Source organism: Perissodus microlepis, chromosome 18 (assembly GCF_051167445.1).
Source record: "Perissodus microlepis isolate ML-2025 ecotype Zambia chromosome 18, ASM5116744v1, whole genome shotgun sequence".
In the NCBI taxonomy this organism is placed as follows: Eukaryota; Metazoa; Chordata; class Actinopteri; order Cichliformes; family Cichlidae; genus Perissodus; species Perissodus microlepis.
The window spans coordinates 31462004-31480331 of NC_140478.1; the positions used below are offsets into that span (position 1 = coordinate 31462004).

Here is an 18328-nt window from a genome sequence, read left to right on the forward strand (position 1 = left end):
TAGCCCAATATGCCTGGAAGGGTCTTGCAATCGATACAGTATAAAAAGCCTGTTATCCTTAATCAGATCAGAATATCTCCCTTAAAAAACAATTTATAGGTAAAAATATGGAGGAAACCTCACAGAGAGAAGCAAATATATTGCTCACATAGAAATCAGGACCTTTATTTACCTCAACTACAAAAGTCAAACGGCCTTGGAGACAGATCTTATTTGTAAATCTCTCTCTGTGTAAGTCTGTAAAAGCCTCACTTCAGTTTTCATCTGCACTTTATTTAAGTGGATTTTTCCAGTGTCATATATTTTATTCCTAGAGCAGCTTTGCATGATTGACAGCCCCAAATAATCCTTCTTTATCTCATACCGGGCCTCAGTTTATCCTGTCTGAAACAAGCTGTAAGCTAACTCTATATGAGTGGCTGCCGCACACAAACAGAACAGGACACAAAAAGTGAAGCTTTGGTGTTGTTGGTGTCAGTTTGTATTTACACAAACCTCGTGGGTGAGCTTCGTATGAATGTTACGAGTCGAACACTCACCAGACGTCCTCCGAGTCTTCGTCACACTCTGCTCCGTATTTGCATGTGCTGCACTTGGTGAACTTCTTCCCGACGTCTGAGCCCGAGCCCTCGTCGTCTGAAAGACACAAAGAAGAAAAACTTTAAGTATGAGTGTGCCTTTAAACAATAATGATTATTAATCTGTTTCTTTTCACTTTTTGTAAATCGCTTTGGACCAAAAGACGGTGCAGTGGGCAGTGAGATATACCAAAATGTACCAGTATTATTCACGGAGGCATTAGCTCAATTTTCTACAAAATACCATCACACACTGGTATCATGTAGCTATGCTATATGGAGCTTTTTTTTTTTTATAGGAACACACACATTAGATTCCTTAGGGGTCATTTTGAGACAGGACCCCCTGTAGATGTGTCCTTGATCCAGCACCTGGTGGTGAAAGTTTTCAGTAAAACAAAAGCTCAGGTCACAGTGATTCACTCTGATCCAAAAGTTCAAGGCCTGAACTACGATACATGCAGGGTGTGTTTCTACTCTTAACTCTGTATGAGGTCAAAGAGGGGAGATTTCCCTAATATGGTCATATCAGGCACAGGAAGTCCCACCCACCTTCTGTTTATCTGGTGCCTTAAAGAGAGCTAAAACAGCTTGTTTCATACCGCAGGTGAAGCAGAATAGGCCCTCTGTGCCACACTGAGTACTGGTGAACCAGACCTTGACCTGTTTGCTCTTCCGACACATGAACCCAGAACCTGTGACTGTTTAAACACAGTTATAACGTCTGAATAAATTCAGCTTCACTTAAAAGTAAAGACAGGTTGTAAAGGAGGAGCCATGGTGTTGTTGTTGTACACTGTTACTGAGGAGCAGAGATGAGAGCTTGTACTGTGAAAAGTGTGCCGTTATTCACCTGTGACACTCTGCTTGTTGTTTCTCCAAAAAACTCGTTTTAATTTCAGCGCGCCGTCTGTTTTGCTCTGCTGGCTGTGAAACTCTTTATTCATCACTTTCCCCTCATACTTAGCTTTTATTATTATTATTTGTGCACATCTTTCCAGAACAGAAACCTGATTTCATTTCAGAAACAACCTCCAGCTCACATCAGCTTCTGTTCCGGTGAGCGCCGCCGTGCCCTTAACACCGCAGGCGCCGTTTTCCACCATCAACACGCGACACGGCTCACGCGCTTTTCTATCAGACACAGCTGAACGTGTGAAGAGGCTCCCGAAGCTTATTGGCCAAATGGAAACAGAGACAACGCGTTATCATCTTATGATATTATTATTATTACCATTACAGGGGGATGCGTTTAATACCATCTCGCATGACGGCGTCTATTTTCCAGCAGGGAGCGAGTTCAGAGCAGATGAGGCGGTAACAACCCACAGCATCAAATATCAAAGAGCCGCGGGGATTATCCCAACCCGCCTTTCATCAAGGGAGCAGTTTTCATGATTCATCAAGTGTAATTTTGTCATGTAATAGAGGAAAAGCTCAGAGCCATCAAGGGGACGGAGATTAATCCGCAGGAAATGTAATGAGCATCCTCAAAGCTGCGCCCGGAGCCATTAAAACATCTATTCAACCTTAAAATCCAAAGAAAGGTGAGATCAGAGCTGCAGCTCCACTGCAAACAAGCAGCACCCTCAAAAACACTGGAAATAAAACACGAGTACACGTATAAGCAAGAGAGCCTTTACTCCAAAATCACAGTGTTGGACAAAATCACCAACACTCATCTTTAAACCTTCAGTCTACTCTGATTATTACACAAGCAGGAGATTTAAATTTACCATGATCCTAAATCAGGATTTAAAATAAAAAAAATCAGAAAAGGAAGAATTATGTAAAGATTTCAAGGAAGCTTTAAATTGTAAGTAAAAAAAGTCCTTCAGCACTAGAAGTTGCTTTTGAAACTGATCCCAGAGGATTTTATTTTGAAGGGTTTTCATGTAGGATGACATCAGATGATAATCTGTTTAATCTAATTCTGCACCTGCATCAGATTCATCCACACTGATCCACTCGTATCTAAGTTCAAAAGATCATATGTTCCTTTCTCCTTCTAATTTTAAAATCTTATGAGAATTACTAGATTTTTCTATTGTTGTCAGTGTTTATTGTAATGACTTCATGCAGCCCATTTGCAGTACCTTCATGGCCCGCTGCGGGGCTGCGGGCCACACTTTGGGAATCACTGATTTTGTTAATTTGATTTGGTCCAAATGTAGCTCGATGTTTTATTACTTGTTTAAAAAGATGCTGAAAAAGTGACTTCGACTTATCACAGACTTTTAGGTTTGGCTGAAAGGTGAATGATGAAGTCGCCTTTTTAGGATGCGGGAAGATCTCCGTATGCATACAAAGCCTCTGAGCAATTTTCTACTCTGATGGTTCCTGAATGATGTGAAAGGCCAAGCTGTGCTTTAGTGGTCGCGGCTGCTTAGAATGCTGCCCCGCAGACCCACACCTGATGGATGGTGGGTGGAGGTCCAAACACTCTAACAATAACCACAGGCTAAATAACTGCATTTAGTTTGGTGCAAAACGTTAACTAGTCAGTCTCAATCAAACACAGCTTTGAACAGAAACACGACTGTAACAGGAGCATAAACACAGCAGTGTCTCGAGCACTCACCAACACTTTTATTGTCTCAAAACCACAGCAAACATTGCAGTGGAGACATATACGGTACAGCGCTCATATTGTCATACTGCTTTCCTTTAAATGACTGTTCGCTGATGATACAAGACTAAACTTATCCTTAACCCTTAAATCTAAGCAGATGAGAGGTTGTGAGTGAATCAGCCCAGATCATCATCGTTCAGTTCAACGATGCAAAGACATCTGGTTTGTCTGTCTGTGAAACATTACACAAAACAGCTCCACTGTTCACTTTCAAGGAAGCGAGCATGTGTCCGCACATGTCGCACATCAGTAACCGTTACTGTGAAATGTTGGTTTCACTTAACAGGAGCTGGTCAGCTGACACGTCCACCATCTTGGCATTATTATGAAGGAGGACTGTGGCATTATCTGAGTTTTAGTAAGCAAGTCTAGTTTATTTATGAAGTGTTTTTCACAGACATGCATAACAAAGTACATAAAAACTGTAAAAACTATGAAACCAAAACCAAAATAAAGGCAAGAATAGAAATATTCACAGACTGAAAGGTTTCGTCCTCCGTGTTCTTCACTCTCTAAAGAGATGAACAAATTCTGAGCCTGCGATTGAAGACTGCGAGCTGCAGTGTGTTTAAGAGAGGCTGGGATTAAAAGATTGTGGCTCAGGAGGCAGCGCAGGAAAGGTTGATGGTTCAATCCCAGGCTGCTCTAGTCTGCATGCCAAAGTATCTTTAGGCAAGATACTGAACCATCTGAGAGTGATGTTAGATAGAAAGCATGTAGATGTAAGGTAGGCTGTACAGAGCATGATATAAGAACCAGTCCATCCTAAAATCTCTCTTGAACTCACTCAGTAGTCGTAGTCAGGCTGCGACGCTGGAAACACGATTTCTCTAAACAGGGCGTTCCAGTGTTCGTATCGCTCGTTACAGACACATTTATAGAAGCTTTAAATAAAAAAGTATAATTAAAATTCCTGTTTGTTTAAAAAACAAACAATTACAGTGTTATTTAAAGTATTATCCTCTGTGGTTTATTAACACAGCCAGACGCTGCTGTTTTATTATTAATGTGTGGCAGCCAGATAACAGCTGGCCACTCATTAAAAAAGGTGATACCTCTCTGACAGCCTGTAGCATGTTCACATTATTATGTCCACCTCAAGACACACAGAGCTGCATTATGAGTAAGGATGGAGAGGTCGCGCTCTTATTATTTCTCACTTATTGCAAGATTTCGACAGCAAAAGCATGATTAAAATGACAGGTGAAGACAGACGCCGCAGTGTGTGTGTGTGTGTGTGTGTTTGTGTGTGTGTGTGTGGGCCTGCTGGCTGACAGATTGGCCTGCTGTGTGTGGATGTATTGAACACGGAGAGCTCAGCTGGGGCTCGGAGGCTCCCGATCGATTGACGAGGATCTGCAGCAGAGAGGCTCCTTTGTTTCTGTTCAACTCTGCTGACAGCAGGACGCTGCTGCTCCACGCCGTCTCCACCCACAGCCAGAAACACAGCGACTGCACCAACAGCTAAAGCCTCCTCATATCCACACAGTGTCACATCTGGACTTTCAAGTTTCATCGTTGAACGGGCGTAGAAGTGGTGCTCTCTCTGTGTATGAGACTTTGTGTCTGCATGCATGCACATAATTTATGTAAAGACAAATTCATACATGGCGCAGGTACCAGGCTGTGTACAGAACCACTCTTAACAGTGAAGGAACTACACATCCCATAATGCACTGCAAATGCAAGATTCTAACGCAAATGACTTCCAGTGTTCTTATGCAACATGATTCAGTATCATAGTATTTAGTATAGTTTTAGTCTGGTGTGTGTCTGTACCTGTTTATATATCTTTGTGGGGACCAAAAGTTGGAATGTTACTATACTTGTGGGGACCAACAGTCACAGCCAAAAGTGTCTGTCCTCACGAGTTTAAAGGCATTCTTGAGACTCAAAATGTGGTTTTAGTGTCAAGGTTACAATTAGGTTATTGTTAGGTTTAGGCTGAGGGTTAGGCATTTACTTTTGATAGTTAGGGTAAGCGGCTAGGGAAAACATCATGTAAATTACATGTCCTCACTAAGATATCAAAACGAGAATGTGTGTGTGTATACTGAAGTAAAGTACACATGCTCCGATGTGTAAACCGTGTTTTGTTCCCGAGCTCAATCACCGCTCTAATTGTTTCTCAAATTTCATGCTTGCCACTCAACCCGACCTGGGTGGGTTTAAACATTGCCATGGTAACAGCCACCTCCATTAATCAGATAAGTCAGTGTTTCAACTTAGAATTGTGGGTAGAGTAGTTCTTTTCCCTGACATCACAAACAAAACGTTGATATCTTCGAGACTTGTTTTCTACAGGAGCATCTACAGCCGTTTCACTGTTGTGACTGTAAATAAGTCTAGTTTAGATGGTTACAGCTCATAATTATGACATAGTGGACGTCTTGCTTTTTTTAGAATTTTGTCATTCAGATATTATAAAGTTCAGGATACTCTAAGTGTCATGTCTCCTTTCGTAGAGGATTTCATAGATGTTAGCGAGGTTAGCCACGGTTGACATTACGTCACAGCTAAATCTCACATCTTCTGGATCCATCCTCATGTAGAAATCAGTCCACGTGCTTCATCCTATCCTCTGGCTAATGTTAGCTAACAGTAGCCAAACACACCCATAACACAGCAAGAAAAAGCTAGCTACCCAACATAGCTAACCATAACTTTGTTGCTAACATCATCAGGATGTTATCAGCTGGTTATTTTTGCCCTCATGAGAAGTTATGTGTGATCCGTGGATGCTGCTCGCTGTTGACGAGAGGTTTTGAGGTAAAACACATGGGAGCAGCTTTAAACATCCCATCGGTTTGGATTTCTGTGGAAAATCCATCTTTGTGGAGTCTTTCATTTAGAAATCAGTCCTCAAGCTTTCCAAGGCAACCGAGAGTCAAGGAAGGCGCCATTTCTTTAAGCTGTGCTACAATCGATTCACACTTTAGCATTAATAAAAATAATTTAACACACGAAAAATATGAAATAGTAAAAGATCCACTGAATCTGATTTTCTGATCATCCAAACCTTAAAACGGTTTTGTGTCCAGAAGTGGACAGAGATCAGGTCTTCATCCTCCTCCTCATCATCATCACATCGCTGACATCTGTTCAGTTTCAGACCAGGAGGCATCGAGGTTCAACACACACACACACACACACACACACACACACACACACTACAGAGGCAGGAGAAGGCTAATTAGACGTCGACAGAAAAGGTTAAAGTATCAAACTGACAGCTCAGGGTGGAGGCCGAAAGCAGCAGGTCGCCACCCGTGAATCATCCACAGCATCATGTGTTTAATCCAGAGTCTGTTATCATGAAACTAATACGTTTAACGTTTAGCATGACTGCAGATCAGGACAGATGTGACAGTCAAAGACAAAAGAAGGAAACAATAAGAGCAGCTTATTGTGTGACACAGAATTAAAAACTATAAATTATATTCCAGCTACTGTGCGATCAGCGCTAATGCTTAGTGCCAAAAATGCCTCTGAGAAGTTAATGGGTTTGTTGAAATGAAACCGTGTGCGTGACTCGAGCGGCGGAGGTATTTCTGTTCTAACGCAGACGTTATTTATTGGATGAATTATTCACGCCTTGTACAGCTGATTTGTTTGTTGTTGTTTGTGAATGTCAGGCTTCGTTTTATCAGTCCCGAGCAGATGCACTCACTCCTCCTGTGAAATGGTGTGAAAAACTGCAGTGACCTGCTGTTACGGAGCCTTTTCTAAAACATTCAGCCGTGTATTTGTGAGCTGAGGTGACTCACAGGTTCTGTATTTTCCAGCTTATTAACTAAAAACTTTCATTAAAAGGTTTTTTTAAGGCTGCTAATTAGATGTAGATTACAGGATACAGGTATATTCTTGCTTGTTGCATTTAAGCTGTTTAAAAGCTTAAATAAACATGAAGTTAGTATGGATTTCCTTCCAGTCACTATGTATCGAGTTGGCTTTGTTTTAGTTAAAGATTTGTCTCACTGACCTGTAAATAATGCGACTTTATTGGGTGATTCTCAGCTGTTTATGGTTTATGTTTGTGTCTTCCTCAGTAATGCATGAACCTTATATTTCTTTCCTTATCTAACATTAAATGTTAAAGCTATTTTCTCAAAAGCTCACATATAATAAATGTATATTTAATGACTGTACCAAGAAGCAGAAACTTCTTTGGAAACCCATTTAGCTGCAATTTAGAGCTAAATCACAGCTGCTATTTAGTTGCTATTACAGCTGCAATTTACTGCTAAAAAAGGTCATGCACTGAAATTATAGATTTTTCCTTTCCTTTGCAGATTACCTGGAAAATACTGAAATAAAATTTCAAACTGCTAAGAATGGAGGGGAAAATAAATCTCATCGCGTATGCTCATATATGAACGAACCCACGGCCTGACACAGGGTTAAATCTGGCTTTGCAGATGCAGAAGCTTCGTGTTAAGACTGGTTAGTGGACAGTTTAAGGTTTTTAAGTTATCTGGACAGTCATTCCCAGAATGAAGAATGCTGGAGCCCAATTTTATGGACGTTTTGGATCTTCTAGTGCAGGAGTGTCCAACTCCAGGCCTCGAAGGCCGAAGTCCTGCAGGTTTTAGATGTGTCCTTCATTCAACACAGCTGATTTAAATGGTTAAATGACCTCCTCAACATGTCTTGAAGTTCTCCAGAGGCCTGCTAATGAACTAATCACTTGATTCAGGTGTGTTGACCCAGAGTGAAATCTAAAACCTGCAGGACATCGGGCTGCAGTTGGACACCCCTGTTCTAGTGAGTCTCTTGGCGAGTGTGATCTTTCATCAGCAGCTTTCATCTTGTCTCACCACGGTCATCGCTCCATTTAAAACTGTGTGGTACCACTGCTGTACCCCAGATCATGACCCTCCTGATTGGGAGTCGTCTGAAGGCCGTGTCCTCTGCTGTCATCACCAGTAATCTTGGAGTTGTGTTTGATTAGTCCCTGACACCAATCTAAAGCAGAGCTCTACACGCCTGTTTTTAGTTGAGTGAGTTTCTAAAGAGGAGCTTGCTCTGCACTAATGTGAATGTATGTAATCCTGTATCCAGTTTGGTAATTTGAATCTTTCTCACTCAGTAAATCTGCCCTGGATTTCTCACAGACAACTTCAGCCAGCAGGTCAAACACGCGGTATCACCGCAGTACTAACGCTCCTGCCACAAGTACAACTTCACAGCTACTGTCACTGTTTACAATTAGAGTTTCTCACCTACGGAGCATGTCACTGTCAGGATCACAGCTGTGTGGTTTCTCAAGTTCTTCGACTTTAAGATGAATGTTTGTTCCACGGCCCATCGATACGGGGTGATGACGTTTCCAATGGCCCTCAAACAGTACCGGTAAACTTGCTGTCATTTCCTGACAGTCAGTGGCGGCTGGACGATCCACATTCACCCAGCATGGACTGGAATTGATTTACATTTGTGCAGAGACTTTGCAAATAATCGCACCACGAGAAAACTGCTCTGGCTTGGTCAGACACACAGTAATAATGTCTCTGCTTAAACGATCTGACCCACTCTGGATGAATTTTTACAAACTGCCCGTCGTTTATAAGGACAAAGCTTTTCAAGCTGGTTTACAAGAGCAACAATTGCTCCTTTTTCTAACATCTACAGATGGGTTCGTCCTCGTTGAGTCACTCTGTGCTGCACTGTTGTCAGTAGGGCAGCACAGCAGTGAAAATACATTTTAACGGCCAATGAACAAAATATTTAAACAGCTGAGTGCAAGTAAAAAATATGTTGAATGGTTAAATTCGAACGCAAGTCTGCTGCTTTGTGTTTGAATCCAAAGCTTTGTGCAGACACATTTGTCAGTCAGCCTTTACCAAAGAGAAAACCAAGCCTTTAAACTTGAGCTGTAACAATTTGACCCTCAAAAAATGAACATGAAAGCAGCAAAGCCCAAAGAAAATTACAAATTACAGTGGAGAAGAAGGACTTGGCATCATCATGTCTCCCAATCAAGTCGAAATTATTCACACGGATGATCTGTGAGGAAGGAAAATCACCACATCTCCACGTAATCATTCAAATCACTCTTCACAATCTTATCAGCCCTGAAGGGAACCTTTCAGATTTTAAAGGACAGACATTACACATGAATAGGGTAAAATCTTTTACCTAACAGATCTCATTAGAAAACTCTGCCAGTTGATGACCTACTTTAAGGACATATTTTTTTTCCTACTACAGGCTTTCTCTGATTTATTTAGTAGAGATTGCGTCCTTCTGAATTCAGCAAGCATCAGTCTCCAGCTCACACCGGAGCAGTTTTCCATCATGGAAAAAGGTGGACTGCCATCTCAGGATGGAGAGGAGCTGCTGCCTCAAGTTAAGGAGTTCAAGTATCTCAGGGTTCATACGTAGGGGAGGAGTGTAGCAGGATATTGGTGGACAGATTGTCTACTGTGGTAAAGAGAGCTGTGAAGGCAGAGTTGCCCACGAGCTTTAGGCACTGACTAAGATAAACAACAGAATAGAATCTGCTTTGGATTTCATTAAAAAGTTCTCCAGACTGTTTCACATCTGTCACATGTGCTCAGGGTGAATCTGCTCTCACTCATTCACAGCACAGGGCGCCAGTGGTGGATCTGCCAGTTCTGGTATTCTATGGCACAACTAGAGGAGTGATTCTCAAACTGTGGTACACGTACCACTTGTGGTAGAGGTCGCAGCTGTTACAAAGCGCTGGCGGGCTAGTTTCCCTGGGTCTTAAAACTGCAAAGGCGGCACAGCGTTGTCACGCTGATGCTTAAAACACTGCCCTTTTCCGCGGTGCCACCGTGCTGCGATCCCAGCCACCATCGATGAGTTGAAGGCCCCCGGGAGAATCAGTGGGGGTGCAGTAGATGCTGTCGGTGAGTCAGGAACAATCGCCTGGATGCCGAAGCGCCTGGTTGCCAGGAGAATCTGATCCGCTTCTGCGAGTGAGCGGTAATCCTTCGCGGCCAGCAGCGGGGAGTTGGCAAGGCCAGCTTGCACCGGCACCTGTCAGAGGAAGACGTGAGTGAAGAGGAATCCGCCGTCGTCCTAGCTAGGACAGCGTACTCTCCGTGGGCTCGAGAGCGGTACCATCACCCAGGCCCGAGAGAGAGAGGAGTTTCTCAGCCGTTCTGCATCGGAGAGGGAATAGCGCAGCACCAGCAGAGCCTTGAGAGCGGTGTATCATCACACGGCGGGTGGACAGCGGATCCAGCAAGGCCACCACAGGATGGTATTTCGTGTCATCGGCTAAAACGCCACGAAGACCAAACTGAGCTTTGACATGCACAAACCAGGAAGGCCTGGAAGGCCACCACAGCAAAAATTAAAACGTGCAGCTCTGCTATCACTTCCAACATAAATGAAGACAGAAAAATAAACAGCAGCGACGCTTGTAGGGTTACTGAAGTCGGGCTAGCTGGTATACAATGAGGTGCTGCGTGGTGGCTAGCTACACAGCTATGGCTAGCATAAACACAGTGAAGCTGGAGGATGAACGCTAACTTTTTTCAACTAAATGACAGCCTTAATAAAGCAGAGTAGTTTGGACCCTGTGATACTTACCTGACCAGATCAATACAACAGACGTTTGATTGAAATTATGAAGCTGAGGTTCCTCAGTCGATGACTTACATAAAGGCTTAGTTTTTATGTATAAAATTGTATGTTTGAATATAAACGAGGTATTCTCATCATAAATGCACACAGATTTGTGCACATGTACAGTTAACAAAGTGAAATAAACAACTAAATGTGTGTTTTAGACAATTTTATTCTGCATGTCACATGCAGCCATGATTTACTGTTAGGAAACAGATTAACAGGTGTGAACATGTTTAAAGAGCTGCCGTTAGTTTTCCTAACCTTTTCTAATCCTCCATGGCTCAGCTCTTCCATCTCCTGCTGCTCAGAGGCCCCGCCCACATGCAGATGGCAGCGGATGGTGGAGGTACTGCCTCTCGAGCAGCCGCCTCCAATTAAAACCCCTCCAGCAGCCAAATTAAACAACAAACACTGTGGTCCGTGCTCACAGATGGTTGCAAAATGTCTCTGTTGCCAAATTTGGCAACAGCGAGGCTTTAAGCTCGACTCCCACAGGACAGAAAACACCATCGTGTTCTTCAGGGAGGACTTAATGAAACCTTTATTAGAGGAGTTAACATTCAGCAAGGGGCTGCAGAGGCACAGAAGGACTCGCAGAGGCAGAATAAACGGTTCTGCGTGGAGGGGTCGTTCAGCCACGTTTTGACCTCAGTGATTAGTTTCTTCATATCACAGACGGCTCACAATACAAGCAGTTAATGTTTGTGCAGGGCAGATAACGACTCGGCTGTAATTGATTTGTGTTTGACTTTCACCCGCAGCAGAAGTGAAGCAGGAAATGAAATCTTTAAATAGCCCAGTGAAAGACAGACACTCACCGTCTCCGTCTCCTGAACCAGAACCGGGATCTGCGAAGACACAAGAGACACAAACCATCAGATTTCTGCTTGTTATTAAACCCTTAAACCAACCGTCTCCTGGACGGGAAGCCATGCAGCTTTTTAGTTCCTTTAGTGGTTTATTATATAAACATCTTTTATTTAAGATATGTGCTTTTACAAACTTCATGTATAAAGTTGTTATTTATTGTAAACCCGACTAGAATTTGCAGCCCTGAACATCCAAGGGAAGATTTCAGATATATGCAAATGCCCTCAATGTTACGGATTCATAAGACTGTATGACTTTTGGGCTTTTTAAAAAGAAATCAATTCCATTATTGACTGATGATGAATTTTCGGTGTGGGCTTGAGCAGGTTTGCAGCATTAAAGCCACTGTTACTGCTATTATCAGGGACTTTGAACATTATTGAAAGAGGTGTGCATGTAAAAATTGTCACTACCATAAGTGAAAATAAACCTTGGAGATGTTCCAGTGAGTACGCGTACCACTTGTGGTACTTGGGCTCTCTCTGGTGGTAGGCGGGAAATCTCCAATGTTTTTAAAGATTAAATAATATACCATTGTGGAGTTATGCAAAGACGACACAAGAGTTTGCAAAGCTCTTCTGGGAGCCTGAGTCAACCAAAAAATGTCTCCCCGAGCGTGAGTCCTCTATGAAGAGCAGCCTTTCCTTATCGCCAGAGGTCGCGGCTGTTACAAAGCGCTGGCGGGCTGGTTTCCCTGGGTCTTAAAACTGCAAAGCCAATTAGTCCAATCCAGTTTCAGTGGATTGGACTAATTGGTACTGGTTTAAACAAGAACCAGACCCATTTATATTTATATAGACCCATTTATATAGCATCAGTACACAGCCACCTACGAGCAAAAACCTGGAGATGGTCGAGAGGAAGAACTCCCTTTCAACAGGAAGTGACCTCCAGCAGAACCGCGCTCATAGACTCTACTTGGATAGACCACCCAAGTGACTAATTTTAGCATTTTTTTTTTTATATTTTCAGTGATAATCATGCAAATCATGATCTATTGTTTTGTGTGAATAGCCTCAATGGTTCTGCTTTGATTTACTCAAACCAAGTACTAAATCAAACCCCATAGTTAGTAAAAATAACACTATTTCACTCAGGGGGACTACAAACTTAAATATTGTTCCATCTATGAGATTTATCAATGGGTTGTGCATAAAGGCATCAGGTGAGCCATCGGGTTAAAAAGAGCTACAAACCAAGAGCTTATAATTTCCAAATTTGAACAGAAATGAACCAAAATATACTTCAAGCATAATTCAAATGTTTAAACCGGCACAAACATATAAAGGCTGACACATGAAGCTGCAAACATTTGTACTGAACCCCAAAATCAGGGCTATTGATCTTGTACTCATTGATCAACTTTCATTCATTCATCCATAAAAGAGCAAATACATGTCAATCATGGTACAGCAGGTACAGGTATGTGGATGTAAGGGTGTATTCCTCTCTGGCAGCAGGTTTAAATAAACAGGATTATGTTTGCGGCACCTCGTTGGCTCAGACCTGCGGCTCCATCAGGAAATTGACTGACAGCATAAAACTTGGCACGGCTGCCTCGAATTAAGAAATGGACGCCACGTTTGGAGTTTCTGGCACGCAGCTGCTGCTGCATTAAGAAATGGACACCGGCTGCTTTGTTCAATTAAATTTCACCTTTAGCTGCTTCACTTCTTTACAAAGTCATGATGAGATTGTTTTTCATGGGAAAGCAGGAAGAAATGGTTCGAGAGTGGGTACAGATATTAATGGTTCTGTCAGTGTGGTATTGATTAAACGTTAAGAGTTTGGTTGCAAACTGCAGGTGGGACTCTGCTTCAACCTCTTAAAAGCAAAAAAACAAAAAAAAACATCAGTGGGTGAGGGAGATGTTAATTTAGTAAAGAGAAAATTATTTAATGTTCAAGGTGAAGGGTTTAAATCTTTTTCCAAAATCAGTGAGCAGTGGGGCTTGTTCTTTGATGCACTATTTTATGACCAGTAATCAGTTTTTGTAGTCATGTGACTGCTAATGACATGACATTAAGTGTAAAGAGAGCATAAAGAGACGTTGTAGACCGATCTGCAACCACAGGCCAAAAAGTGAACGTTCCCAGTTTCTGTTTGGTGTCCAAGTTTTTCAGGTCAGCTAATAGTTTTTGGCTAGCTAGCCAAATAACATCTCTAATCACATAATATATTTTCATAATAATAACCATAGGAAGCAAAACACAGTTAGCCAGCTAGCTAGAATTAAATTGATAAAGTAACTCACAGTAAAGTATACTCTATACCAGGAGTTTGGATGAATTAGCCAACCACATCTATATTAACATAGTTTGCTAAATAAGAAATCTTAAAGCGTGTTTGTGTCAGCTGATAGCCACCTTCATGTGACCACTTGCTGATATTACAAGGAGAGAATCCAGATAATGAAAAGATCCCGGGTGTGGTGAAGTTGCTTCCTTGTACAGGACTCAGAAAATCATCTTAGGATCAGAAGGTGCTTGATCCCTTACGTAGCACCTAGCTAACTAACTTTAGCTAAACTTGCTAACATTGTTATTAGCAAAATGCTACCTGAAGCCACAGCAGTGTTTTTTTTGCAGTTATGTGGGGTTTGTGAGCTGGGAGACAGCCTTTTATTGACATTTGTTTGACATTTAATCATCTGTAAGCTAATATCATATATTTTAGCATCAAAACTGAACTGAGTTCTTAAAATCAGTCCACAGCCTGTCAGAGAAGTCAAAATGTTACAGTTACAATCTGTTCTAACACTGAAAAAAAAACAAGTTACCCAACATACATTTTATGAAATAATACATTTCTAACCACACTTCTGTGTCCTTCATGGTTTAGTTTGATTTCCTACAATCTAATCAAAACCTATAAAACAAGAACTTGAAACAGACGTTTGTTGGAAACGGGTCTATCAGGGATTTAATTAGATAAACGAAACATTACAACGCTGTATTGATTTGCTGGAGGCAGATTTAGTTATACATGAGCGCATAGCACACTTTAGAAACTGATAACAAGTAATGATTAGAATTGCACTAGATGAGACAAAGAAAGATAAATCACGGAAATATATGCACCGTGGGTAACGAGAGGAGTCAGTTGGTACAGATTGGAAAATAATAAGGAACACAAGTGAAAGTCATACTTTTTTTTTTCTAAAATCAATTTGGCCTAACTTGAAATAAGAATATAAAACAGAAGCTAATGATCCCTGCTGGGAAATGCAAGGAAATCAGCTGTCAGTCAGACCCCACTGTGCTCACTGACCTGCTGCCATATTTAGCCTATATATGAAAGAGCGATGGGTAACAAACTAACAAGGAATGAAAGTAATTACAGGTGGGAGAAATATACTGAACTCTAAACCTCTTTTTACTGTTTAATTCATACATGATGTGACAAAAGAACAAATAATCCATAGTCCACTGTCATTCCCAGGACATCTAATACTTGACTGAGTTGATTGACTGAGTCATTGATTTTCACAGACGCACTCGTGGTGTTCCTGAAACGATTTTGTTGCCTTTTCTGACTTTGGGTAAATTTTATTCCTCAATTAAATTGAAATGGTTGGGTCATATTAAGATTAGCCATGCACTGTTATTAACTTTAGAGACATAAAACTACAGTAAACATGTAGTTTCTCTGTAAACTTGAATATATAAACATTGGACTCTCACCTTGGAACAAACCTCAAGTGGCCATTGGAGGGACTGCAGTTTATGGTGTTTCACTGCTCGGTTGGCGTAGACTGAAGAGTATGTTTATAAATGTGTGAATGTGTTTTTTTTCTCAATAAGACTAGAAAACTGCTAAATAAAAATCAATCCACTTACAATTTACTTTTCTGATGAAATGCAGATATCCAGCTGTTAAAGGTGACTGCCGTCAGTATACCGACTCACAGTATTTATAGAAAGCACTTATTTAGATAAGCTGGCATGTGGACAGTATACATAGTTTTAATTTGGCTCTGTCCCATCCTTGGCTTATTTTTCAGCCCAGGAAATTCCTGCTTGGTCCGACCACAGCCTCGGACAGAGGTCTGGGATTTTGGACAGTTTTTTCTTCAGAGTCCTGAGTTTGGATCTTCCTCCTCAGAGATATTCAGAAAACTGAACTAAAGTGCAGTAAAACAAACAGTAAAGCACAAAATGGTCATACTGGACCAGAACCACGGTATCCTTGCTCTAGCACCCTCCCTCCAGCTTGCAGCAGTTTAAAACAGGATTAAATGTCTGTCTGAGCAGTGATGTGTTTGAGACGTGAGATGTCACCAACATCTGAAAATGACTGTTTACCCTGTAGGATGAGAACACACAGGGCAGGATGGAGGCAGTTTTCTGCAAAAAACCTTTGAAACAAGTTGTTTCTTTATCAAAAACTGAAGAAAAGCTCAAATTTGAAGTTTACAGTTGTAATTTGATCAAACCTGAAAAGGCAGGGATGCAGTCAGACAGGAAGATGGAAGAAGATGAAAGAATGCGAGGTTGAATCAGACTGAGATGCTTTAGGTTTTAGATCCAGCTGATAAAAAGAATCTGTAACTGCGTTGGACACTGGATCGCAGACACCAACTCTTTCTGATCAATAAACTTCAAAGAACCTCGGATTTAAAAAAAAATAACTTTCATCCTGAGAACAGAAAAAAGAGCATCTTTCATTTAATCTGTGAAAACACCTTCAGCTGCGTCGCTGCTTTTCTAACACCTTTGTTAGCCACCTACAGACGGTGGAGGATCATTATAATTATAAGGATATGTAACTGTTCATTAACCGCGTGGACACGTTCACTCCTACAGAGTTAAACTCCTACAGAAGAATCGGACGCTGCAGCCGCACCGAGTCAATAAAACCCGCTGAGGAAATGAAACATGGCTGACCCTGTGGTTAATGAAGCAGGCCGAGGCTTTTACCACAGCTCGCTGCTTCCTCTGCTGCGGTCCACATCTGTAAATCAATCTGCTTCCGAACGCTAAATATCATTAAAAGGTGTTCCTAATGTGCAAAATAATGAAAAGCAAATGAGGCCTGACAGGACGAATGATGAGCTGAAACCCACCTCCTCAAACATCCTGACAGATGTGGAGAGATGTAGGTGCAATAATTTAATTCACATTAAATTTAAACACAAGCTGCTGTTTTTAACCCAAAGCTACATGAACTTTACTGTTCACGTCATGACCAGCCTGCTGTCATCCTGACAGTAAGTCTGCTGTCCTGTGGCGCCCTGATACATTCGGTTATGACGCTGCAAACGCATTGTTTATTAATGAGCAGGGTTACTGTCGTTGATGAGCGTCTTATAACCCAAACTTCTTTTTCTGACCAAACCAATAAGGTTTTAAAGCTAAAACCAAACCGAGAGGACTCTGCTGCCTAATCTAAGCTTCTTTTCAGTGCTGAAACCTTACCGAGTAGTTTCTAGTGTCTAATCGTTACTGAGTGCTTATTTACACTTTAAACCAGTAAACATATCATTAAAAAAGAGCTGATACACCAACACCTGCAACCTTAAGACGCTACCATCACTCCATCCTACTAATAAGGACTTTGTTTGCCTCAGACAGTGCAGTTATCTCTCAATTCAGTTCAGTTCAATTCAATTTATATAGCACCAAATCACAACAGCAGTTACCTGAAGGTGGTTATTATTGCGAGTTAAAAACCCGTCTTTGGCCTTTCAGTGGCCACAATTGCTTCACCCATCAGAGCCATGATGCCAAAAAACTCCTTGAATGTCACAAGAGATCCAGAAGGTATCTGACGACAGAGGATTATGTCACCAAACCCAGGTCTGGTCTACACATTTAGAGCCTCGGTCACCTCACGCCGGACCTGTTACTGGACTTCGCTTCAATATTGGTGTCTGCAAAGTTTCTCGTATTGATGATCTGCACGGCCTTTTCCTTTGTCCTTACAGTCGTCGATGTTTGTAGTGTAATGAAATAAGTCAGAGACAGAAAGAGAGAGGAGCGGGTTTAAATCTGAGACGATTTACAAGTTTATGAAAAAGGAGAAAAATGCAGTGTGATGGTGTCAAACGAAACCTTTGTGTTATTTTAAATTAAGCGCTTTTTCAAATGCATTTTTTTTCGCTTGAATTTTTTACTTTAAACAAGAAAATATCACCGCTACAACCATTAGGCTAGTGCATTGATTTATAATGCATGTGGAATATTTGGGGTCTTTGTTTGAGGATGTGTCTAACTGGACCTTCTTAAATATTATTACATTTAAAAATGTCATGTAAAAGAGCAGGAAGTTAACCAAACCCAAAACCTTCTCGACAGCCTGGCTCCCCGGTGACCTGCTGAGTGTTAAATACACCTGTAATCTGTTCAGTAGGTGTGAAGAGAAGAACCTACAAAATCAAGAGGATCCATCCTCTGGAGACTAACAATCCCGGCAAATATGTTAAGATGAACCACTTAAAGACAGAAAAAGGACCAAAAGCAGGTTGATTTATTTTTATTAACTATGAAGTCCGTAAAACTACAACCAGCTGAACACTGGACAATTTCTACAAGAAACAAATGATCTGGTACTGTGACAGGTCAGAAATATCTGATGTTGTAACTCAGACCTCAGTGAGTTTCAATAATCACCCAGAAAAAGGTTTTTACGTTAGAACATCCTGCAC

At 41.4% G+C, this 18328-nt stretch overlaps 1 protein-coding gene across 1 annotated transcript in view; it reads right to left on the minus strand.

Annotated features, from left to right (window-relative positions):
• Positions 1-18328, minus strand: part of tmeff1a (transmembrane protein with EGF-like and two follistatin-like domains 1a) — a 104935-nt gene that overhangs the window by 20893 nt on the left and 65714 nt on the right. Inside the window, exons 4-5 of the mRNA XM_084912270.1 lie at positions 11631-11660; positions 540-636 (exon numbers count right to left, since the gene is read on the minus strand). Of these exons, the coding sequence (XP_084768396.1) occupies positions 540-636; positions 11631-11660 (127 nt within the window). The remainder of the gene's footprint in view (positions 1-539; positions 637-11630; positions 11661-18328) is intronic.